Consider the following 26715-nt stretch of genomic DNA (forward strand, 5'->3'; position numbering starts at 1 on the left):
CAGGGGGGCACTCTGGAGCAGAAACAGCACGGCAGAGCTGCTTCTGAATTGGAATAAGGCCTTTACAACCCCGCATCAACTAGTTATTGGATGGCAGGTTGCCCTGTATGAGGTGGGTAAGGGTCCACTACTAATACAAGAGGCCCCTGTATAAGAAACAATCAAATCTAAATCATCAAAAAATCTGTGACAAAATAGTACTTACTGTAAGATTCCATTCAAATCAAGTTCAAGTACAGGTATGACTAATCTATGTTGATAGGGATCAGAATAGCCATTACTTTTGAGGTGTACTAAATGGGAGGGGACATGACAGAAAACTTCAGGGATGCTGATAATGGTCTAAATCTTGATCTGAAGTATACATACTTAAATATTCACATACTCACACACACACTCACACTTATCTATGCGTGATTTTCCCAGACTTACAAGAAAAGAGAGTCCACAAAATACTGGAATATTTTCTAAGATAAACACTTGACATTGCAATATGTAAACTGAACATAATTTTTTTAAAGCTTATAGTTTTCTATTATTGTGATACTTTGACAATTTTTTTATTCCTTTTGTGATTTTGATGAACAAAATTATTTTAAATATTTATACTTAAGGCATTCAAATGCTTCAAAAATAAAACAAGGCAAAATGATAAACCTGGATATCAAATGGGCTTAAGTAATCAAATAAAAGAACAAGATAGAGAGTATCGCAGGATAAGGACTTGCAAAACTGCCATCTAAAATCAGAACTACAGTGAAAATTTGGAGAAATCATGGCTGATGTACAAGGTATTTTAAAAGACTAAGTATAGTACTGCCACCTAGCAGACAAAGTTGATAATGACCAACTTCGGTTCTGAAAGGTTACTATATACATCTTATAGAAAATACAGAAACGCTGAACAATATATTTTTGAACGATACTTGCCAAAATAAGGCTTAACAACTATAACTATCTGCCAAATTTGGACGACTGCTAAAAAAGCGAATACTTTTATTCTCAAACAAATTATATGATTTCTAAAATAGCCACTGAGAACTCCAACAATAGTACTAGCACTGGGAGCTTCAAAGCTTCCTTGGTACAAATCCCACCCCATTTTAAAAACAGACTCTTTGTACAAGATTCTAGGGCTACAGGTTCCCATACACAGTCTCTGGGGATAAAAATGGGCAATGGCCAGTTGTACCCTCTAGTTGCTCTTCCCTAAAATCTATCTGGAGACTCAGTGAACTCTAAATAAAGCAAGAGCTGAGAAAGATAGAGAAAGCACACGGTGTGCTAGATTTTGGATAGAGATTTTAAGCAGAATGCACTTAACGAATGACAAGGTCTTTCCTTCTTTAGTGATGTCTGAACATCTGGATTCTAACAAGCAAGGGCCCTTAGTCCTCTGTGCCAGAATAGCAAAACCTCCCACTTTAACCTCTACCTCTTCCCCAACCCACAATTCTTCTTTCTTACATAGGCATCAGCTTACAGAGTCCCGAAGTAAAGAGTAAGTGAATACCTAGCTGGGGCCCTTTCCACAGAAAACAGAAAATCTACACTTTGCCAGCATTCTAAAGGCAAAAGGGCCAAGGGAAAACCAAAATAAGCCTGAAGAATATATCATTGCTGGGGAGACTAGGCTACTAAATAGATAAAGAAATAGCAACAATATCTCATGTCCTTGCCACTTTTCTGGGACAATACGTATAAAGTCCTAGCATTTTACTGCACCTGTGCACGCTCACCCAAACAGGGTCTGCCAGCCTAAGCACAAAAGAAAGGATACACAGCCACTGGGCAAACCTAGGTAGCTAAAGAGATCCTCACAATTACCATGTCACTCACTGGCACACAGATACTATCACACTATAAAACAGAGCCTAACACACACAGAATAACAGTACAGCACAAAGAAACTAGTGATCAAACATAACTGAGATACATGGAAATGAAGAGATCAAGGTTCTAGATGGGCTTTGCCACAAACTAGTTATGTAACTTAGGGCAGAGGCAGTGACGTATAATTGGTACTATGCAATGGAGTGGGTCAGGCACTGAACTTAAGGGTTCATAGAAATTGAAAACATCTAGCAATCAGGAGAGCAAAGTTCTAGCTAGGGTTTAGCTCAAGTCAATGCACATCTCTAGAGCACAATCCAGTTATCTGTATTGACTAGAGTAGTATTTCCAGAGTGCATTCCACAGCACAACAGAATAACAGTGATATGTGTCTCAATAAAAGAGTTTCATAGACAAGTAAGTGCAGGAAATGTCTGTACTGTAAACCACCAACCTCAGAGATTCACAATGCACTTTAGTACAGTAAAGGCTCTGAGAAGTGCTTATAGTTAAGATACCTGTTTAATTTTAATACTTTTCCAAGTCAGTGGATCACTAAACCATTTTTTCCTCTTATTAATGTTACCACTGAAAAACACTCTTTGCCATTCCTCAAAAAACTAAACAGAAAAAAAAAAAAAAAACTAAACAGAATTATAGTAGTCCCCCTTTATCTGCGGGAGACATTTTTCAAGACCCCCAATGGATGCCTGAAACTGCAGATAGTATCAAACCCTATATATACTATGTTTTTTTCCTATGTATACGTACCTAAGACAAAGTTTAATTTATAAATTAGGCACAGTAAGAGAATACCTGAATTGCTGGCATCACTGCTCTTGCACTTTGGGGCCATTATTAAGTAAAATAAGGGTTCCTTTGAACACAAGCACTATGATAACCCAGATGGCTAGAAAGTGACTAACCAGCTGGTAGTATATAATACATGGATATGCAAGACAAAGGGATGATACACGTCCCAGGCAGGACAGAGCAGAACTGCACAAAATTTCATCATGCTACTCAGAATGGTGCACAATGTAAAATTTATGAATTATTTGTGGAATTTTTCCACTTAATATTTTCCGACAGTGGTTGACTGTGGTAACTGAAACCATGGAAAGCAAAACCATGGATAAGGGAGGACTATTGGACCATTTGGTCCAGCTATTCCACTTCTGGGTATATACCCAAAAAAGTGGAAGCAAGGACTCAAACAGACATCTGTACACCAATATTCACAGCAGCATTATTCACAAGAGCCAAATAGTGGAAACAACCCAAATGTCCATTGACAGATGAATGGATACAACAGAGTATCATTCAGCCTTAAGAAGAATGAAATTCTAATACATGTTACAACGTGTATGAATCTTAAAAACATTACACTGAGTGAAATAGGCCAGACCCAAAATGACAAATAGTGTATGATTTCAATTATAAGACATACCTAGAACAGTCAAATTCATAGAGACAGAAAGCAGAATACTTACCAGTTACCTGTGGACAGGGGAAAGGAAAATAGAGGTTTATTGTTTAATGGGCATAGTTTTAGTTCGGGATGATGAAAAAGTTCTGGAGATGGATGGTGGTGATGCCTACACAACAATGTCAATGTATTTAATACCATTGAATTGTACACTTAAAAATGACAAAAATAGTAAATTTTATGTATATTTTACACAATAAAATGTATATTTTACGCAATAAAAAAAACCTCTTTGCCAAATTCTGGGTAAGTTGTCTCTTAATTCTAATATTGTGTTATTATGAAACCACTAAAATAGTCAATACAAATTACCTCACCTCAGCTACACAACAAATGGACCCCAAGGCTTCTCCACGAAAACCGTAAGTTGTCAAATTTTCAAGATCTTCATGACCTCTTATTTTTGAGGTATAGTACTTCACTGCCATCACGGGTGCATCATCAGCCTTGATACCCTCACCATTGTCTCGCACCTCAATCTTATCAAACCCATAGTTCTCCTATGAAAGTTAAACAGTACTTTTAGTATATACAGACATTAAACTATTATCACATTTACAAACAGAATGTAACACAAGTGAAATGGTTTTGTCATTTATCTATCTTTTATGGAAACTTAACATTTAAGAAGTAAGAGTTTTAATTCTACCAATTCCTAGCTATGGTACTATGGGCAAGTCCCTTATTTTCCTTGCACTCAGATTCAACTATAAAATAAGGAGATCAGTATGATCTTCAAGGCTCCCTAGAATTGTTTCAGTACGATAGGTATATATGTTTAAATTTATGTTTAAACTTGCCCAGAAATATTCTTCTAAGTTATATACACTTTTGTATATATAATCTCTCAAATAAAACAGATTACCATCACCATCAAAAACACCACCTGGGGGCTTCCCTGGTGGCGCAGTGGTTGAGAGTCCGCCTGCCGATGCAGGGGTTCGTGTCCTGGTCCGGGAGGATCCCACATACCGCGGAGCGGCTGGGCCCGTGAGCCATGGCCGTTGAGCCTGCGCGTCCGGAGCCCGTTCTCCGCAACAGCAGAGGCCACAACAGTGAGAGGCCCACGTACCGCAAAAAAAACCCCAAAAAAACAAAAACACCAGCTGGTTCTACCCACCAAGAGTCTAGCAATCATCATTATTCAATCTGACTTTTAATACTTTGTCCCTGAACTACTTATTGCTTTCATAAATAAATAAAAATCTGCTACATTATAGCTTTCTAATTTTCTTTCTGCAAATAGTCACCTAACAGACTGCTGAGAAAATATAGCTAACTGGCAATCTCAGAGTTTTTAATTTGAAAATGGAGGGAAAAAAACAAATCATAGCTTAATACTAGTTATTTAATACTAAAAATATGCATACATAACAAATACAAAGCCTAAATTCCTAGAGTGATCACACTTTCTATGAATACCATATTCTAAATTTGGTAGCAAGCTTCTATCATAAGCTTTACTTCACAAAGTTTATGTGTATGGCCTTAAATGCATGTTATAAAGGGAAAAAAATCTTCCTACAATTATAATGACTCTGCTATTTAAAAATAATACTTTTTAATAACCTAGAATTATATACTGTGTCACTACTTTTTAGATAAATTAGAAATAAAAGGTGTTGGGGGGAGACACCTAAGATTTAGTTTCTTATCTCTCCCTCGATCTAAAAATTATCTTTCTGGGAATAGTTTGTCTGCTTCATTTTATAGAAAAATAATTATAGAAATGCAAATCTTTCAATATAAATAAGAACTGCAGGCACTTGAGTAAAATAACACAAAGATCTGTTTAAATGTTTAAAATAATATCTACATGTTTAATTTACTAATTACGAAAACATTCCTAGTCAGAACAGTTATTACTGTGTTAAACTATAATAAAACAGATCTTATTATGTAAAGCAACAGACTTGTTTATTCTAAAATTCTACAAAGCAGGAACTGGCAAATGTCAAGAGACTTAAATATGCAGCAGGATAAAAATGTGTACTTTAATTTACTTTTTAAAGAGGACTTCTGTTGGCTCTGTAAAACGACTTCTAAAAACTATGTTTTTCTTCCAAGAACTTTGAGAATAAGACATATGTTTGCCTGCCTAAGATTCTTAAGTTAAATTTGTCAGATATAATTATATAATCCTATTTAAGTATTATCAACTGTATTCTAATCAGACTGAACTGACTACATAAAATGTCTAAGAAAAAGAAAATGTCTTTCTTTCGGTTTAATTTAATTTTTTCATGTTTATAAAGCTTTTACTATATTATTTAAAACCAAAATAGTGGTTTGATAGACTATAGAACAGCGGTTCTCAGCATCAACCAGAAACTTGTTAGAAACACAAAGTTGGGGCCCTACCTAGAATCTGAAATTCTGCGGCCCAATAACTGTTTTAACAGACTCCCTAAAATTACTGATGCACCCACATGTTATGAAAACCACTGGCATAGAGGAAAGATCCTGAATGAGTTTTAGAGTCATAAAGACCTGGATTGCAATCTCAGCTCCAGTACTTACTACTTACATGACTTTGGGAAAGTTCTCAGAACCTCAATTATTTATAAAATGAGTATAGCAGTAGCTAATTCATAGAGCTTTTACAAGGAGCAAATGGGTAACATATATATAATATATGTATATGAAATGGGAAGGTCTCTTTCCTACAAAGATATTCATATCAGTAGTCTTTCTAATGCCATAATACCAGAAATAATATGAATATCTGATAATTAGGAGATTACAAAAAAATGTATTCTTACGTTCGCTCAAATTTATTTACCATTTATGTACCAGATACTGGACAGGTATAGAGGACACAAAAAAATATAGACCTTACCTCCATGAGCTAGTAACTTATAACAGGGGAGGTAGACCTGAAGACTAATTGTAATAAATCATAATAAGAGTCATAAGTCATTATTAACTCAAATGATTTAATATGTAGCACTTAAATTTAAAAATGTGAAAACTATGAAGCAACAAGGGACACAGTTCTGAAATAAGATTAGGTAGAAAAAACAAAATGCAAATGAGAATCTATAAAACAAGTAAACACAAATAACCAAGGATAAGTATTAGAAAATACGGACAAACTAATTTCATGTTTTATGATAGAGTCCTTTAGAATAAGCTCTCCTTTATAATTTCCTTTAATGTTACTGTAACACTGATCTAAATTAAAACTTATTTTTAAGAATTTACTCAAACAGGAAAAGGGGTTCAATGTCCTAAGAATAATTTACTGTTATATAAAGAAAAGAAAGGTAATAATTGTAAGGAGAAAACATCTGTCCAACCCTTTTTTGCTTTCAAAGTACTTGGCAGCATCTCAGGGACACTCACCAGTTTAACATCTATGCTTGTGGCACCAGCATCCAAGGAGTTTTCTATGAGCTCTTTTACGACACTGACCACTGAAGTGATTATTTGAGAACTGGAAAGGAGGCGAATTGTTGCTGCCGGCAGCTGTTTCATTCTAGCTTTTAGCAGAGTAGCTAGAAAATAAAATATAAGTTGTAAAAATAAAAATTGTTAAACATTCCTAACAGAACGGATAGCAACAACAGCAGCAATAATAGCAATGCATATTTATTGAGCCTCACTGTATGTCAGGGTCTACTGTTAAGCACATACAGTATTAAATCATCTATTTCTTACGAATACCCTTTAAAATAGATGCCATTATCATCTCCATATTATAAGACTAAGGCACAGAGAAATTTGTTGGTAAATCACACTATGTTACTAATTAAAGAATGATAAGAATAATTGTGCAATAAGTGTAATATATGATGTGTCTGGCTAGGAATCACCAGATGGTGCTGTCAACTGTTATGCAGATAATGTCAGTCATGTGCCTTAATGGCAGTTGCACTTGAACATCATTAGTCATCTACACATTTTGATGAATTACAATATCTCTTTCAATTATTGAGCTCTTTTAGAGTTAGGAAATCCAGACTCTAGAATTACTCTTAATCTAAACTAGTCATACTCAGACACATCATATCAGATTACTATCCTACGCACTACTGTGTCTAAAACATCTTTCTAGTCATGTGGCTCCCCAAAGCCAAATTATGATAAAGCTCAAACCATGTGCTGGCATTCAAGGTCCTTTACATGCCGATCCAACTTGTACATCCAAAATCTCTCTGCCAGTAATTATTTTAGCCATGAAACCCTTTGTCTGAAACCTTTTCAAACAAAGAAACAAAAAAATTTCATATGGAAATCACGTATGTAAAATTTGCAGGGAGTGGGGTTTGCAACTACCTTAATGCCTAACTCAGAAAAGATTTCAGGCAAATAAAAAATACTAGCTTGACAGCATGCAATTCCTCTAGAGTCATGATTTTATTTGACAATAAAAAGGTGGGGGGAGGGGGAGGAGCCCTAGGTACTTCCTTAATTTACCATGACTAGTTACATGCTCACATGATGATCTGACCCTATGGAATCTAGATCCAAACGAAACAACAATGCCAAAGACAAACCAAACCAAATAAAAAGGTTTCTGTTTAGGATTCTTTCTCAGGCAACTTAAGACATAAAACAAGCAGAGTCACATAAAGTTTAAGAATAAGTAACTGAGCAAGAAATGGAGTTTAGCCATTACAATGATTACATAAAACTTTAAGGGATGCATTTCTGGGAAGAAGTCAATATACTGAGTTCTGAATGGTGTTAACTGTTCACAATTCATAACTATATTTTGCTTTGTACAAGGCAAAGCTGATTAACACAATGGAAAAATATGCCACTAATTATTATTATACACTAATAGCTATATAATGTTGAGGAAGTTAAAATTAAACTCTAAAACTCAATCACCTAACCTAAAATAGAGATAATAATGATATCATATGGTTGTGGTGAGAAGTAAATAAGATAATGTATACAACGTATTATAGTGCTTGGCATATACATGCTAAAAAATCCCAGGATCTCTGGACTAAACTGAGTTCCTCCAAACTACATGAATACCACACCCCCCAACACACTTCTAACTCCAGCCCCACAGGAGCTAACCCAGTGCTTGGTATCAGGTTAGGCTTGGGTTTAAGAAGTCTTCTTCCTTAGTTTGAGAGTCCCAGGGATCTAAGAAAAACATTTATCAAGCAAGCTTTGGCGTGTAAACCTAACCTCACCTCAACCTTCCCTCCTTCTGCAGAGATTAATTAATCTCTTTATTAATCTCATCATCTTTGTCTCATTCTCTATAACCTCTCTTCCAAAATCTTCTATTTCTCCCCAGCAAGTCCCTAATTTCATCCCAACCTTCCCCCTCTTCTAGTTTACTGAGATCAAGGCAGACCACAGCATCAACTCTATCTTCACACACTTTACCTCCTCCACCATACTGTGTCCTCTGGTTTCTTAAAATGTCTCCACCTCTACCCATGTTCTTCTTCACTCAGTCTCAGACCAATGTCTTTCTTCTAAACTAACACTTCCACCTAGTTTCTTTATCTAGTCCCATCCCTCCTCCAGGCCTCTTGGTCTTGAAAACAAAAACAAAAAATTCTTCCCTCAACCTTATTAACTCTATGATTATCTTCTTTATGAAGCCAAACTTGAATAAGTAACCTGTATTCACCATCACCAATTCCCTATCACCAACTCACTTCCAAAACCCTTGCAAAATAGCTTACACAACCACTGTTAGGATTTTGCTTTCTTCAAGTTCACCAATGAGATCTTAAATCATCAAATCCTTTTCTCAGGATTCACATTCCTATCCCTGAAGCATGTGACATTGATGTGACATTGATGTGACATTGATGATACTGCCTATTCTCAAGGATTATACCATCCATCAATACCTCTTGGATCTCTTCGTGTTTTCTTCACTCTCTTCCCAGAAAAATGGGCATTCCCTAATTCCTCTCCCCTCTTCTTATATACCCAAAACCCTATAACCTTAGATGTTATAGAATAACATCTAAATCTACATCTCAACAGTGATCTCTCTCTTCCCGAGTTAAGACAGGCATTTCTTACAATCACTGTCACTACTACCTCAAAATGTTTATAAAATAGAACTTATTTTCTTGTTCCACCCTCCATACCTCCCACTTAACTTTGCTATTTCTCTTAATAACTCACTGTTCTTAGTGACCAAGTCAAAAACTTCAATCTTCCTTTGCCAGCAATCCCGCCCTATTTGCACCTCCACTTTCTCCTAATGCAATACTATCTATCATTCTAGACCCGGTTTCAATGTCATTTGTAACATGGTCCTTTCTGATCACCCAACCAGGAATGACCCTTTCCTCCCATTCCGAAAGAACTTGGCTTGCTTATCACACCCCTGTCCTGACCTATACAACCTCTAAATGCACGGAATTATATACTTCTGGATGCAACACAGAGTAATCAGAGTACTTCACTCAAGGTGAGTACTTCATAATTATTAATGAAGTGGCCACGAAAAATAATTTCATCGGCACCTACCTCATGCCAAGGTAAAACATTAGGAAAAGTGACCTCCTTCCCATCAAGTCACCATTGCCTTAACTCCTTCCCTTTATGTATTCTATTTTAACTGGACTCCATATCATCCCCTTCATCACTTGTATCTCCTAACCAGGCTTTTTTTCTAGAATCCAGGGCCTTATTTCCAACTACTTTCTAAATATCATCATTTAGATGACCGAAAGGCACCCTAAACTCAACATGTCCCAAAGAGATCAGATCTTTCTCTAATTGTCTTTCTTGCTATATTTATTTGATAATAAAAATAACAGCTAACATAAGTTACTTAAATATATATAATTATTCCAGTTAATCCTCACAACAAGCTTATGTATAGTGTCATTCCTCTATCACAAACAGGATTTAAAAGCTTGATCGCTTGTTCCAAGATCACACAACTATTAAGTGACAGATGCACACCTGCATATTTTGTCATGTTTGACTCCAAAGGCTATGCTCATCCAGTCTCACAAAGCAAAATTAGAAACCTTGAGTCATCCTTGAAATTCTCCTCACTCTCTACATCCTGCCACCCACTCCTCCCTCTCTTACTACCTAAATATTTCTCAAACTAGTTCTTTCCTCTCTATCCCTATGGCTACTGCCTCTGTTCAGCCCTTCAACAATTTTCCCCTGACCTATTGCAATAACCAGGTAATTGACAGCTTGCCTGGAATCTCAACCACCTACAGGATTCTTCCTATAATTTACATTTAATCATGTTGCTATCCTACTTAAAATTTTATAAATATTTCCAATTACTAACTATGTTAAATCCAAACTCCTTACAATTGAACCTCTGTCTTTCTAATCTCATCCCACTCTTCTCCAAATGCACACTGGGCCAGTCATACTATGCAACTTGTCTCTCTTAATGTGATGGCAGTGACTCCTTCCTTGGCTCATAAGGTTCACTTTCTCTACTGATGACTTCTCACCATCCTTCTAGATTTAGTTCAAGTATCACCTCCTCGAGGAAGCCTTTCTTACCAGCTCCAACCCCTGCCCCAACAGATTAGGCAGTCCTTCCTCTGTACTCCCAGAGCACCTTTTCCTTATTTCTAACCCCAAACTCATCACAGATTATTCTAAGTATTGGATTTCTGTCCCTTCCTCCTGGCTGAGAGTTCTCTGAGGATATATTAATCTCATATCCCTAGCACAACCTCTGGAACATAACAAGCATTCCACTGTATGTGTACCAAATGGCATCTTTTGAAAAGTGGAAGGGTTGATATCAGGCTTACGACTCACAGCAAAGAATGTCTAAGAATGCCAGGAATCAGTCTTCTATATTTGCTGAGAGGTAAATCAAACACTACTGAAAGAGTGCTGATGATCAGGAAATTCAGTTAAGGCTAACAGTGTACCTAAAAAAGAAGTAAAGATCAGAGAACTCATAAACTTTAGGAAGCACACAATGAAATAATTATTTTTTTAAAAAACGTAATAAATCTAACCTAATTGGTTTTATAAGGCCATTAGAAATGCAATATATGTACACATATATGTGTATATACAGTCAACATTCTCTTACACCAATTCTGAAAAGCCATTGTAAGTTATTTCAGCAATATGAATAAAAAAACCCCACATTTCCTCAGCATATAACACAAGTACCTGTCTTCAGCGTGTAGACAGACCCAGAATGACACCAGTAAAAATCATGGTTAACCGAAAAGTTTGCTTCCGCCACTTGCATGATGCCACAACCTACAATATTATAAAACCCCTCACTCACACTCTAGACAGGCTGAGTTACGGCCGTCAGGGGTTAAAGTTTCTTCCTGGCAAACAACAACTTTAAGATCTGCACCCAGAAGGATCTGAGGAATGGGCTGCAACAAAGGCCTAAACACCATTTAGTCAGGAAAGTCCAACTCAGACATTAAGCAGCCCACACCTGCTGGGAGACCGCTCTCCAGGTGTGCGCGCTCGCTAGCCGGGCTTCGTCCGCTTCCCGCCCCGCGAGGGGAGCGGGGGAGGGGCGCCCACTGCGGCCGCCGGCGCTCCCGCCCAGACCGGGACAAGTAGAGGGGAGGAGGCTCTCGAGCTTACGATATAAGAATGAATACCCGTTAGCCACACGACACTACCTTCTTGCTCGCGCGAGGTGGGCAACAACAATCCACTAGCAGACCAGCCAGCGTCCCACCCGGAGCCCAGGCCCGGCCTGGCGGATCCCCGACTCACCCACAACGTACGCGGGGCGGGGCAGGCACCGAGCACACCGCCCTTAATCCCGCCCTGCCCGGCGAACGTGTGATTGGCGCCGTCCTCAGCCAATGCCCTGGCAGCGCGTTCCGCCCTGAAAGCTTCCGCAAGCTGCGCCGCGCCGCGCCGCGCTGGGGCTGACCACTCGCGTTCTGCCTGAGAAGGCGCAGCCGTCGGCACTGCAGCCACAGCGGAGCTGATACTGCTCCGAGCCAGCCGCCGGGAGTGGGGCGGCGGGTGAGTGGGCACGAAGGGCCGCTCGGACTGTGCTGCTGCCCGTGCAGTGGGGAGCTGCTGGCGGGCCCGGGTCGGCTTGAGGGGAAAGAGTGGACTCCTGCTCCGTCCGCGGCGCCCTGTCAGGACGTGCGGGCCAAGTGGCCCCCAAGGCTTGCCCCCCAAATCCTCGTCGTCGCGTCCTGGCCCTGACGGGATGTGCAGCTCCGAGAGGAAAGGGGCGGGGCGGGGGGCACTGTGGCCGTAGCAGCGGCGGCTTTTGCTGAGCTTCCAGTAGCTGGGAGCTCCGGCCGCCGGGGAAGGCTGCCGGTGATGGTAGCGGGGGGGAGGGGGCGTCTCTGTGGGTCGCCCGGCATCGCGAGGGCAGAGCCGAGAGGCTCTTCGCTCTCTGAAGTCATTGTTTGCCAGTCCTGAAGTGGCGTGGCAGACTCCGTGGAAGGGTTTTCTGGCCTGGGATAGTCAGTCTTTGCCTTCCAGCTCAGATGTAAATTTTAAGCCTACTTTCGAGCTTTTTTTTTTTTCTATCCTGTCGAAAATGGGAAAGGCATCTTGAGTGGAGGCACGTTCTAAGTATAACTTATAGCGTATAAAAAGAATGTAACATGCACGGTGGATGTTTGGATTGGAGGAACTTTTTACACATTTAAATCTGAGGCTTTTGCTTTGTTTCAGTGCAGCCAACTTTCATCACCGTAAGCCTATAGATTTTTGCAGGGAGAGGAGGGAGAAGGGCCATTGTACTCCGAAACACTTGATGGACGGGGTTCGGAGAAATTCCTCTCTCAGGGCCAACTCTGTAATAGAAAGGGTTTATATATTTTTAAATCAGAGCTGTTCGAAATATAATGTAGCTCTGCTGCCCCCACCCCCAATCTCAGAAAGGAAGAAGGGAAGGAGGGGAAGAAGGAAGGAAAGAATGAGAGAAAACCAAAGTTTTAGGGAAGGTGACTAGAGTTAAAATACGCAGAAGAAAGACTCCTTGTTTAAACCTAATTGTATCACTAGGTTGAGAAACAAACCTTATCCCTTGACCATGTAAAATTTCCACCTCATTATGTTCCTCGCAGGAGTGATTTGAACTCTGACCACTCTTTATGGACACAACACTACATTAAATGTAAGTCTGGCTACTCAGAACAGACTGGTTAGATCAGCTTTGCTTTTTAATATATTATTCTGTTGGTAAATTTACCTCCTGAGTTTTCACTTTACACTCTTAAGAAAATGTAGGTTTTCTCTTTCAGTTTGCGTTTTAGTAAAACAAACATGCTTGAAGACAAGCTTTAGGAAAGGCATTTTAACTGTTTATTTTTTCAACAAGAAGCATGCTTGTCTTACTGGGGAGTTAGATGTTAAGAATTATTTACTGCCCTCGTCAGCATCTGCAAGTAGCATATTTTGGAGGGTCTGTTTGTTCTATTTCAGAGTGATGAGGTAAAAAAATAATCCCAGTAACACTTATTTTGTCATGTCAGAATTAGGAATATTTAGATTTCCAGTTATATCAGTGTTGATTCATCCCATTGCTTTCCTACAGTGCAAACATGAATGTTGGAGTTGCCCACAGTGAGGTGAATCCAAATACCCGTGTAATGAACAGCCGGGGTATGTGGCTGACATATGCTTTGGGAGTTGGCTTGCTTCATATCGTTTTACTCAGTATTCCCTTCTTCAGTGTTCCTGTTGCCTGGACCTTAACAAATGTTATACATAATCTGGTAAGAATTTCACCTTATACTGAATGCTTAAGGTTTAATGATTTTACAGAGACTGGGCGAGGCAGGAATGGGAAGGTACTGTTTTGCAAGATGAAAAGAGTTGTGGAGATGGATGGTGGTGATGGTTGCGTAACATCGTGAATGCACCGAATACTATTGAACTGTAACTTAAGAGTGGCTAAATGGTCCATGTTATGTTAGTGTATTTAAACACAGTTTTTTAAAAAGCTTAAAGTTTTACGTTACAAAGAAGAAAAACACATGACTCAGTTTTTTTAAACAGTTTGATTGAGATATAAAATTCACCTATTTAAAGTGTACAGTTCAGTGATTTTTAGTATATATGACAATTTTGAAGAATTCTTACCTGGAATAAGATTATGTTTTTCCTATCACTTTATATTTAAACATTGGACCCTTTTTGTAAGTAAGACATTTTTTTCTCCTGTTGGTTTTGTGAAATCTGAAAAAAAGTAGGGCATTTTAGCAAAAATTATAAGACACTGTAATTCAGGCCACTATAATATATTGATTAACCAAAATGTATCAGAGGAAGTAATTATGTTTTTTGGTTAACTGGAGTCTAATGAACATCTTTGGTTTAAATCCTTTCTAAATTGTATATATATACTTTTCTATTTCAGTACCAAAATTTTGAGCTTAATCATATCTTATATGATTCAGAAACTTACGGTGCCTTAGCTTCTTCCTGTTGACTATTGCTCTTTTGTATTATATGATAGCTCTACAAGGTACCAGAGGTTAGATTGACTCTACCGACCATATTATGCAGCCCTGGAAATTGCCTGTTTAAAAACAAAACAAAACAAAACGTGATAGTGACTTTTCTTGTCTTTAACAGCCTATTAAAGTAGAATGAAAGGGGAGAAATCTGGTTGAGACTTTTAATTGAATCCAGATTAACTATATATTTGTTTAAAGATCTAACCAAAATGAAGAGCTTAGAACTTTAAGACAGAAAAATGTAGGAGAAATAGGTTTTTTAAAAATTGATATTATTTATATCTTCTGGAAAGCATTTGAAGTTGACTGGAGGATGACAAAGATGATGTGGTAGAGATCAGTGAATGTCCCTTTAGTCCATTTTATGTGATAGACTTTGGAAGGAAGTGTTTAAAAACACAGTTTTTAAATAGTAACTTCTCTGAAATATTTGACACTAATCATATCCCTTTTATTGGAATTCTTTTCCTTTGGCTTCCATGGGATTGCTTTCTCCTAGATATATTTCTGATCTTTCCTTTACTATTTCCTCTTGCACAGTTTTCTCTTTTCCTCTCTTAAATATTGCTGTTGTCAAGGTTCTTTTTTTTTTTTTTTTTTTTTGGTACCCGGGCCTCTCACTGATCCGTGGCATGTGGGATCTTCCCGGACCATGGCACGAACCCGCGTCCCCTGCGTCAGCAGGCAGACTCTCAACCACTGCACCACCAGAGAAGCCCTGAAGGTTCTTTTCTTCATCTCTTCTTATGATATATATTTTATCTAGGTTACTTCATCTATCTGTATTTTCAGTTTCTACCTGTTAAATGATGATGACCATATTAATATTGCAAGATCACCTTGCACCTTAAACCAAACAAGTATAAATTGAATTCATTCCTGATATATCCCTTACCACCCACCACAATCTGTTCCTGGATTTTGTTCCTAATCTAATCTAAAGGTACCACTATCTGCCCAGTAAGCCAAGCCACACAGCTGAATGTCAGAGGTAAAGTGATTAATATAATGTATTATCCAAACTGAGACTGTTTTGAGAGTAAAAGAGAGCTCTAGTAATAACTACTCCAAGAGAGTAAGTGTAAATCAGGACCACCCATGGCAAACTAGTATATATAGTCACCCTAGACTTAGGGTAACTCTTTTTCCTTTATATTCCACATCCATTTAGTCAAAGCCTTGTCTATTCTACTGCTTTACTGTCTTCAACTTGATCCTTATGGGCATTGCTATAATTTCATGCTCTTCTTTCCCCTCAGGTAGATTACACCAGTAGATCAAGTGGTCTCTTTGACGCTTCTCTACTCTACTTTCCTTCCTTCCAATTTGGCAGGGTGATATTTTTGAAATTCATGTTTGTTCAGGTCACACTCTTAAGTCCTTCAGTGATTCCTTGTTACATGCATAGTAAAATGCCAAGTTCTTTGTGTGGCATACAAGACCAGTTGATAATACTACAGAGGCAAGAAAGAGACCCAACCTTAACATCTCTCCAAACACAAGCTGTGCTCTACAATAATAAAAATCGTCTTCTCTCACCTTTTTGCTTTGGCTTAGGCTCTTCTTCCACTATTTTAATACCTCTTCCTCCTTCCTACTCTGCCTGGCTAATTCCTGTTTCTCCAGGAAAACTACTCAAGTGTCACCTCTTCTAGGAAGCTACAAAAGTCCCATGCTGCATTTTTTTCATGAATTTATTATCCTTTTATAATTAGCAGTTTATCTTTCTTTTGTTTTTTAATTTATCTCTAAAGACCTATTTAAATGTTTGCTGAATAAATTAGTCTGTTCTCACATAATTTTCCCTTCTCCAGTGGCACATGTATTAAATGTACTTTAGAAGTCATCTCCTCCCTTCATGTTTTCAGTTAGTTGACTGAGACTGAGGCACAGTATATGGCCATGGACAAAGGACAGGTAATGAGAACAAGTAGGGAAGCAAACTTCTGACTTCTTAGTCCTCCACTAAAAACCTGACTAACCAGCCATAGATGTGGCAATTACATGATGCCAAATGTAAATTTCTTTTGAAGTTAGCCTACATTAAACCAATTAAAAATGTGAAATACGGGCTTCCCTGGTGGCGCAGTGGTTGAGAGTCCGCCTGCCGATGCAGGGGACACAGGTTCGTGCTCCGGTCCGGGAAGATCCCACATGCCGCGGAGCGGCTGGGCCCGTGAGCCATGGCCGCTGAGCCTGCGCGTCCGGAGCCTGTGCTCCGCAACGGGAGAGGCCACAACAGTGAGAGGCCGGCGTACCGCAAAAAAAAAAAATGTGAAATACATACTGCATGCTTTTAAACATGGGAAAATAGACCAAATATGGGAAAAAAGAAAAAACATGGTCTCTGTCTTTCTGAACCATATAGTAGAAACCTACAGCAATTGTTTTTACTCAGTGCTACAGTTCACTCTTAGAAGTTTTAATACTTCACAAAATTCTTATCCTAGCTTTTAAAATGAAAGAGAATTCTCTTCATTTTGAGTCAGTAAATATTTGTTAAGGGCTAACTATGAGCTATATATACTTTTTTCCCTAATTCTTTTAATGTGGGTATAAATCATCCATCACTAAAATTTTATAGAAAAACTATTAAAAATAAAAGTGGAGTAGAAGATAAATGGTTAGATAAGATTTTATTCTTACTCATTAAAAAGAATACATAAACTATTTGAATATTATATTCTGAACACTGGTGAGTGTATGTGGTTTGAAGTAAATAATTAGAGGACTGTTCTTCTTTCTCTTTGATAATTCTAACACATGTATGGTCTAGAGTAGAGATTCTTAACTTTTTTGGGTCACATTCTCCTGAGAATTTGAAAGCATACAATTTCTGTTTCATAGTCTCTTTTAAAACCCATGTGAAAATGGTTTCTTGTGCTTACAGAATAAACATTCCTTGGCTTAATGTCATCTTGGTTTAATATCTCATACTTGCTTTGTATGAGCCCTTGTTCCTGAGGTAGTCAGGCTAATGGGAAAACAAACATGTAAACAACTTTAAGACAATATGTTGTGCTATAGTAAAAGTATTTTCAATAAAATTCTATATATGTACATAGGCAACAGGTTAATTATTGCTAATGAGAAGGGCTTCACTAAGGAGTTATCATTTGAGCTGAACCTTCAAGACTGAGGTAGGTGACAAGGAACCATCAAGGCTTTAGCCTCAGCAACAAGGAACCTTTCTCTCCTCTGCATTTCCTGAGTACTTTGATTGTACCTTTGATAGTAATTTCTGCCCTACATTGTAGTTGTTTATGCATATCTTTTTTTTTTTCTTACCATCTCTTAGAAGATTGAACTTTTTCAAGGCATTGGACATGTCTTGTTCAATTTCATATATGCATATAGGTCCTGTGTCCTGTACATTAGCCACTTATTAAATGTTTGTAGAGTTATATCCAATTGAACATGAATCCATTCCTCTGTTGCTTAAGTGTTACTGTAAGTAAACAACTTTTAAATTGCCTAATGGAATAACTAGGAAGCAGACAGACTAAACTTTGAAAAGAAGGGCTCTCTTAACCTAGTAGAATAATGTAAAATTTCAAATCACTAATATTTCTATTTTTTTCCATATATTTATTAAAAGTTGAAGTAAAAAAAATGATATCACATCATGACTTTAATAAGTAAAGCTATTTCATGACCATATATAGGCTTTATTCTGTTACCAGTGCCTCAGACAGTGATCCTGCAATGAAGCATTAACTATCAATCTAAATGGGCATCTCAAGTAAACCACATCTAGTATACATTGGTTTTTTTCCCCTAATTAACCACAAAATTAGATGCTTAAACATATCGCTGGACAGAATGGCTTTTAGTAATGTTTTTTACTTTGATTTTTAAAAACTAACTTCAAAAGACACTATTGAGGTACAGTGGTGATTTTAAAAGTAAATTGTGTTGAACATTATACTTACTACATCAAACCATCTTTGTTGCTTTGGAAAAGAACTATTGAGACAAAAACAGTCCTAATATTAAATATTTTCAAAACAATTTTCCCCGATACAGAGATTGTTTATTATTATTTTCCAACTTGTATGTTTTTATCATTTTATAAGTATCATCAGATTTACTAATATGACACTCTAAACTTTCCTGCACATTGGAGAAAAGGTAATTCTATCTCCCAACAGGAAATGTGTTAGAAAATCTAAATGTAATGATGCAGAGCTACCCTGATGGTACTTTTCGTTTCTTTTCAATTTAATAGGAGATGAAAACAGGTTACTTTTAGTTGACTTAGAGTGGTTTTCCGCAAATAATATTTGCATGTAAGCCCCTGGAAGTTTTGTTTTACTCTGAAGAAATTGGCCAGTCTTTCACAATATGAAATCTTATAACTTGAGCTGTCAAGTTAATCACGCTCTCTGTCACAGTCTGCAACTGTCTTAATGCTAACTGGCAAATACTAATTTTGTATTTGATATTTATTATATACCCCCTTGCTTGTTTTCCAGGGGATGTATGTATTTTTGCATGCAGTAAAAGGAACACCATTTGAAACTCCTGACCAGGGTAAAGCGAGGCTCCTAACTCATTGGGAACAACTGGACTATGGAGTACAGTTTACATCTTCACGGAAGTTTTTCACAATTTCTCCAATAATTCTGTAAGTGGTGGAAATTTTCAGGTATGAGGAGGATTGGATGAGAGGAAGCCATCCTTTTATTAGATTAAATTTGAAATAGAAACAGAATATTTTGTTGGTAACCTATATCAGTAAATTGCTACTTCATAGAGATTATAAAATACAAGCAAAATTTTTAACAAGCTGGTAATAAACCAGTTTTCACTTCAGTCAAATATATATGGAGACAACCTTACATGTTTATCAGTATGAAAAGACATTCTAGAATACAAGTTAAATATATTCTAGTTCATGTCTTTAAGCTGCTTGCTAAACAATACTAAACACATAGTCTTGTTCTGTATTCTACTATCAGATTAATCTCCATAAACAAGGATTTGGATGATTTCAGATGAATTTCATTGACCACCTGCCACATTTGGATGTTCAGACTCCTTGGGAGAGACAGTATGGTTTAGAGAAAAGAGAGGTTAGGCTTTCATTGTAGGACAGACCCGGGTTGAATCCTGTACCTATCACTCAGCCTGCTTGGTTTGCTCATAAATAAAATTCTAGCCAATGGTACCTAACTCAATCTGATGCTGTAAGAAATAAATGAGATAATACCTATCTGTAAAGCATCTAACCTTATATATGGCATGTAATTTCCTCCTATTACCTGATATTCAGGGTCCTCCACAAAATAGTTCCTACCTCATTTTTCCTTTTTGTGACTATTTTACCCTCACCCAACTCCTACCTGGTCACACTCTTCTAAGCAGCATTTCTTAAATACTTCATGTATAGTCCTATTTCTATGCCTTTGTTCAAGTCATTTTCCCACCTGAAATGCCTTCTCCTTTATTATCTGTCCTATTTTTCTTTCAAGATTTAAATTGTGACCTTACCAGTGAGGTCTTTTCCTTAGCAACCAGCCTTCAATGATAATGCTCTGCTTTGAAATCCATAGCAGTTGTTACATATCCCTTATTTATTGCCACTTTGTATTATTTCTCTATTATTATGTTTATTTCTGCAAAGAATTTGTAAGTACATAGATTGCTTTGAATTCCACACTCAGTTGCTTTCATATAATGGATGTTTCGCATATATCCTAATCAAACACTCGATTGCACAAAGGAGATACATATATATAGATATATATCTTTCTCTATATATAGATATAGACATAGATTTATATATCCATTATAGAATCAGTGCAGTCTGCAGCAGCTGGAAAGACTTCTTGGAGGCATTAGAATTCCTTAAACTAGGACTTAGGGTAGGTTTTAGACAGGTATTTAAGTTAGGGAAGACATTTTCAAATGAAAAGAATAAAGTAATCATAAAGTGGTAGATTTCTTTTTCCTTATATTTATAGCACTTGGGAGGAAATTTTTTAAGTTTTTAATTGTTTTAGTCCCACATAAAATTCATGTCAAAAGAAAAATTATTTGTATGGCCTAACAAAGATTAATGCAATAACAAGAATAATGGTTATTCAAACAGCCCTAAATTTGTATTTTAGCTCTACTACTCTCTAGCTATGTGACTTTTGGCCATATTATTGAAAGTCTTAGTTTCCTCATCTATAAAATGTTGAGGATTGCATTATAATACAGTTAACCCTTGAACAATGTGGGGGTTATAGGCACCCGCCCTCTGTGCAGTTAAAAATCCAAGTATAACTTACATAGTCAGCCTTCTGTATCCCCATTTCCACATCCTCGGATTCAACTAACTGCAGATTGTGTAGTAACTGGATCATGTAGTACTGTGGTATTTACTATTGAAAAATATCCATCTGTAAGTGGACCTGTGCAGTTCAAACCCTCATTGTTCAAGGGTCAGCTGCACATGTAAAGAGCCTGACATATGCTGAATTTTCAATAGAAGCTATCACAAAAAAGGTGCTATCACTTAAAAGGCTATCGCTTAAAAGCCTAACTAAGAGGTACCTGTGTACAACACCCATATTTCTTAAGGTGTACTTTTGACCAACAGGTATGATTTTAAATATTCTGTGATTAAATTCCTTATATAACTGAGGAAACAGCATTAAAGCCATCTGTGTAGCATTGATATTTTTCAGAGTGCATTTACATTTTCTTATTTGATCATTTGTCAGGTAGGTAGGATGAGTAATATTATCCCAGGTTTTTAGATAAACAGATTCAAATGCATCATCTTCATCCAGATCTTGTAGCTAGTTGGAATCAACAGCCCAGGTTAAACCCTAAACTTCTAGCTTCTAATACAGGTCTCTATACCCTTTGGCAGATAAATGCTACCACACTGATTCCTACCTGGGTTTTGCATCCCCTTGGAGGGTTGTGTAGGTTTTTGTAAGAGTCAAGTCATTTTCATATGATCCACACACACAATCAGTTTTTATTAAAAGACATAAAGGAGACATATGCTATGAGGAGGAGAAGCCATTCCAAGAAGATTTATTATTTCTAACATATCAGATTACAGATTAAACCTGTAATGATGATGGGAAATTAAATGAGCTTACTGAATGTAAATGGTATCCTATATTGTTCAGTTAAGGAAGTATGAACAGTCTTCAAGTATATGAAAGCAGGAAGACAGGATTTAAAGTAAGGATTGAGGAATATGGTTTATTCTCAAGAATGAATTTTCTGACTATAGTTTGTGAAATAGGTGGAAGAGTATAGAATTTCTCAATTTAGATGGTTCTCAAAATAATGTGTACAGCTCTCTGATGTTTTTAGTTGTACTTGGAAAACAGCTGTTCTTTTCTAACCATATTACACAAGATATTTATCACTCCTTTAGAGGAAACACTATTAAAATACTTTTCTGTGTACTCTAAAAGTACTAATTAGACAAGCACCCTTGTGCATAGTAACTTCTTAGTTATCATCAAGTAAGGTATGATGTTTTAGGATACTCTTTTAGTGGCCTCATGATGTATCTTCATTTTGATGTACCCTTGGGTCAAACTAGGCATTCTGACTCAATGATCTGTGGTCTTAAAGGTGGCTTAGGCTTCTTAAAACAAATTCTCGGATATTGGATGTCTTTGAATATATATATACATACGTTCAGTTATAGCAAAACAGCTGGAATTTTACAACAGTGTCTCTCAAGTTTCCCGTTATACTGGTTATATACCTGTTAACTTCAGTATAGAAATCAGAACATCAAAAGGGCAGTCAAGTATTTGTTTTCTTTCAGAGATGCTAAACTCTACTAATGCACTAACACCTGTTTTTCACAACTTTACAGCAGTAGTTTTTAACCTTTTGGTGGGTCACAAAACCGTTTGAGAATATGATGGATGCTTTGAATCTGGACTTTCTCTTCAGATATATACACATAGATACAAAACTACACCTGAAATTTCAGGAAGCACATGACCCCTAGTTTGAAAGCCTTCTGCTTTAAAGACTATAGTAACTGTCTTGCATTAAATACATTTAACACGATTGCAGAAAAGCAAAATATGCATATATGCCCCCATTAAACAAATGTTTAAATCCCAAATAAAATTAATTTAGGCCCCCAAACTAAAACTTTTGCTCTTGTTTTAGTGCTCAAAGAAATGGTTCTGCTTTTAGGTATTTATGTTTCAGTGGCCTTTTTCCTACCTTTAAATATTTAAAAAATTGTAAGTAATTTCACTTTTAGATGTTATATATATATTCTTAACTTTTATTTCTACAGATATTTTCTGGCAAGTTTCTATACGAAGTATGATCCAACTCACTTCATCTTAAACACAGCTTCTCTCCTGAGTGTGCTAATTCCCAAAATGCCACAGCTACATGGTGTTCGGATCTTTGGAATTAATAAGTATTGAAATGTGTTTTGAAACAACAAAAATTTTTACAGCTACTGAGTTTTCTGTAAGGAAGGAGTGGTTACTAAACTGCACTGTTTCTGTGATAATGTGAAATGAGAGGTAGCTACATTGGAGAGCCAATTGTTGGTTCTTCATATTGCTGTTTTGAAGTGCAGATTCTTATGAGAAGATGCCTTTGTTTAATGCATCTGGTATCCTTCTGTAGAGAGGCTTCAGAGGCAGGCTGGGCAGGCCCAGCTTATAAGTTAAATGGCTATAAAGTAAAGGTGTAGTAGATAAATCCAAGGAAATAAGAGATTTATAAGAAACTAAGTCCATCTTAGCTTATAATGAATGGGCATTATGTTAAGAGAAGAAAATGTTTAATCATTCAGTCATGGTCAGTTTAAGCAGAGTTACATGTAAACCAGAATCATTTCTTTACAAGTTTATTATAGATTGTTTTTATTACCATGCATATTCCTTTTGTGTTATATAAGAGGATATATATCCTCTTGTTTTATACAAACCAATTCCTACCTTATGAATGTACTTTTTTGGTTTTGCAGGCTCAACATTGTGTTGATGGATGAGTTCATTTTTACATTTATTAAGTTACTGAGTTCATGAAGGTCCACGACTGATGGATGATAGAAGATAGTTAGGCACCTTAGAAGCAGCCTCTGAGTCGGCCTTCTAATTTTGGAACAAAGTGGGTTTTGCTGCCTTTCCAGATACAAGGCTGCTAACCTAATTAAGAAAATAATTTATTTCTCGTAATTAAAGTATATGGTAACTTAAAGGTCTGCTGATTTGGTTGAGCAATCTAATTGTTGAAGTCTGCCATTCTTTAGCGATGGAAATTTAAAATGGACAACTACATAGCCAACCTGTGATCTGGCAGAAACTGCTTCTCTAGCAATACTATCAGAGTAAATAATGGAGTCTTTTTTTAGCAGGTCTGCAGTAAAAGATATCTTTTCTTAGTCATCCTGCTCTCAATCTCCATACTTTGCCCATTAACATTTTGCCTGTCAATACATGAGTCTTAGTATAGATAACTCAGAATGGTAACTATTTCCAAAGCAGCAACCGTATATACTGAATCTTTGTGACTTAAGAGAAGCTTTCTATAGTTGCTGACATTAATTGCAAGAAATAACTGTATTCTACTTTGAGAAATAAACATGTCAAAAAAAGTATATGTGGCGAAACTGAAAAACCTAGTAACATTTGTAAGCAAAATTGAGTGAAAAGAATTATAATACCAACTTAAAAATCAATTTGTTTCAAACTGACTTTTGAGGGTAATGATCATTGTTTTGTATTTCAAAAGTATTGAGTTTAGAAATCAGTTGTATGATAATGCCTTTGTATGTTTGTCTTTTCTCATGTATTTTTAAATAACCAGTAATCTATACTTTAATAAATTTTTCTTTGGTGTAAGGTTATTGCAAAAGCTTTCCAAAGTCAGTCATCGAGTTACACTTAAATTTTTCAAGTTTTTTTTAAAGCAACTGAATTTGTAAAATTAAGGTAGCTAAAAAATATTCTTTTGTTTTTCTTCATTTTAAAGTTTATTTCAAAAGGCTTATATTTTTTGCACAGACTTCAGAGATAGAAATCTGCCTCTAATACAGGTCTTCTGCTGTTTTCCCTACTTTTGCCCTTCAGTGTTTTAAAGATATTTATTCAGTAGATATTTGAGGGCCCACTCTGTTGTAGGAATTTTTTTTTTTTTTTTTTTTTTTTCCCGGTACACGGGCCTCTCACTGTTGTGGCCTCTCCCATCGTGGAGCACAGGCTCCGGATGTGCAGGCTCAGCGGCCATGACTCACGGGCCTAACCGCTCCGCAGCATGTGGGATCTTCCCAGACTGGGGCACGAACCTGTGTCCCCTGCATCGGCAGATGGACTCTCAACCACTGCACCACCAGGGAAGCCCACTCCTGTGTTCTTTTGACTTGCCCCATCCTTTTTTTTTTTTAAACATAGAATGGTATTTTTTAGGTTTATGTCACTATTGTCAATTAAACTAGAAGGATCCTGAAGGGGCATAGCTATCTCCTTAACTAATATCTGTATGAATTAGCCTTACAAAACTATATGATGCTAAGAGTTGGAAAAAGATCTTAGAGGCTATAATTCAGCCCCATCCTTTACCTTGAATTTTCATCAACCCTCTATTCAGTTTCATTGACACCTCTATTCAGTTCTGTGTTAGCACTAAGAAAGGAAGACTTACAACTTACAAGGCTGCATTTTTGTTATGGAATTTATAACATGTTTTACAATGAGCCAAAATTTAATCCTTATTCTGTATAACTCCTCAATTAGTTAACTTTTAAACTGTTATCAACAGCACTAAGTATTACCAGAGCCTTCACCATTTTCCATATGATATGGTTTCATATTTCTCCCATGATCCTGGTAATTCTGCTGTAAGTTGCAATTTATTATTATATAGCCCTAAGCTAATTACAAGAGGTGATAGATGTGATGTCACTACAACAGTACCACTTCCCTTGTTCTGGATACTTTTTATCTTTAATGCAGCCTATTATTTTAGCTATTTTGAGAGCCACGTATCACTGATTCACTTTATGGTCTCTAAAACCTCAAGTCCCAACGTGTAGCGCTGTTCAATGGTGGCTTTCCCTTCATGTACGTATTTAATGGATTTATTAAAACAAAGTCTAAGATTTCTTACTTTTTCTACAGATCCCCATGTTGTTAGATTTTAGCCTATTGATTCATCTTGTCTAGCTGAAGGTGAATCTTCTCATGCAATATATTTCTCTTATAGTATGTTTCCTATTTTAGTATATATCACTAGTAAATATGACTCCAAAATACCCTCATGCTAATCCTGCAAAAGACAAATGCAGCAACCCAGTATAGACCAATGCAGTTTTCTTTCTAACAGGACAGATAGAAAAGTGTAATTCCCAAAACAGTTACATGGATATTACATATTGATGTTGGAAATGTAAACAAATTTAGTAGTGGGAAGACAAGTCTAGGTAAAATAAAAGGAATTTTTGAGTAGCACTGGGCAGGGAAGTAAGGTAGGTAAGAGAATAGCAAAGATAAACCCTTTATTTTGCTTGATGTCAAAAAGTGAGATGTCTCAGGTTTTTATTTTACTCCCTGATTTCAGTTCCAGTTAAAAATGATTCAGCAGATAGTTTGTTATATGGGGTTTAAAAGCTTTTGTTTAGCTACAGGTGAATGTATAAGAATTATAAACATCAAATTTAGAATACGGAATATCTTGGGTATACAATACCCAGAAAGCTCAACTGTATTGGGTGATACTTTAGCTCTTAAATTGGGTGTTGGGTTCACAAAAGTTGATTATATTATTCTTGACACTTTTTCATAATCTAAAATATTTCATAATTAAAAAATAGTTTAGTAAAAATATATTTGGATTTTATGTTATGTTCAGTATAGCAGTGTAATTTATTCTATTTCTTGACTCATTCAAGTCTTTAATAAGCAACTAATGGTTATGAAAGTGGCTCAACCTGTAGCTCTAAAGTTCTATATAATTTTAAGTTAGCAGATAAGCCAATTTTATTACTATGTCCTTTAACTGCATAAT

The 26715-nt window shown here is 36.7% G+C and overlaps 2 protein-coding genes across 8 annotated transcripts in view; one reads left to right on the forward strand and one right to left on the reverse strand.

The window, feature by feature from the left end:
* The window catches only part of PMS1 (PMS1 homolog 1, mismatch repair system component), a 99023-nt gene extending 87034 nt beyond the window's left edge, over positions 1-11989 (reverse strand). For 4 of the 6 annotated variants that reach the window (XR_003001632.1, XR_003001633.1, XM_024733672.1 and 1 more), the window contains exons 1-4: positions 11899-11989; positions 11057-11172; positions 6668-6819; positions 3640-3822 (exon numbers count right to left, since the gene is read on the reverse strand). Coding sequence is in view for 4 of the 6 variants with exons in the window: in XM_024733672.1 (XP_024589440.1) it covers positions 3640-3822; positions 6668-6799 (315 nt within the window). In the remaining 2 variants the exon portion in view is untranslated. Of the gene's footprint in view, positions 1-3639; positions 3823-6667; positions 6820-11056; positions 11173-11705; positions 11822-11898 lie in introns of those variants that run through there. The other 2 variants (XM_024733673.1, XM_024733674.1) reach the window with 2 other exon arrangements.
* A 123-nt stretch (positions 11990-12112) lies between these two features.
* Positions 12113-24555, forward strand: ORMDL1 (ORMDL sphingolipid biosynthesis regulator 1). Of its 2 annotated transcripts, XM_024733685.1 has the most exons (5): positions 12143-12253; positions 13318-13367; positions 13788-13968; positions 19188-19339; positions 22991-24555. In XM_024733685.1, exons 3-5 carry the CDS (start codon positions 13795-13797, stop codon positions 23124-23126), a joined length of 462 nt encoding a protein of 153 aa, XP_024589453.1. In that variant the 5' UTR covers positions 12143-12253; positions 13318-13367; positions 13788-13794; the 3' UTR covers positions 23127-24555. The 2 variants fall into 2 exon arrangements, with proteins under 2 accessions (XP_024589454.1, XP_024589453.1); XM_024733686.1 differs by lacking the exon at positions 13318-13367 and having other exon boundaries at positions 12113-12253.
* The last annotated feature ends 2160 nt before the right edge of the window (positions 24556-26715 follow it).

This window comes from Neophocaena asiaeorientalis, unplaced genomic scaffold (genome assembly GCF_003031525.2).
Source record: "Neophocaena asiaeorientalis asiaeorientalis breed wild unplaced genomic scaffold, Neophocaena_asiaeorientalis_V1.1 scaffold24, whole genome shotgun sequence".
Taxonomy (NCBI): Eukaryota; Metazoa; Chordata; class Mammalia; order Artiodactyla; family Phocoenidae; genus Neophocaena; species Neophocaena asiaeorientalis.

What these genes read in the sequence shown, in the direction of transcription:
- ORMDL1 (XM_024733686.1), top strand. Translation starts at nt 13,795, where the DNA reads ATGAATGTTGGAGTTGCCCACAGTGAGGTGAATCCAAATACCCGTGTA. An exon ending in CAAATGTTATACATAATCTG is followed by an intron (nt 13,969 to 19,187) that starts GTAAGAATTTCA and finishes CTTGTTTTCCAG; the next exon opens with GGGATGTATGTATTTTTGCA. An exon ending in ACAATTTCTCCAATAATTCT is followed by an intron (nt 19,340 to 22,990) that starts GTAAGTGGTGGA and finishes TTATTTCTACAG; the next exon opens with ATATTTTCTGGCAAGTTTCT.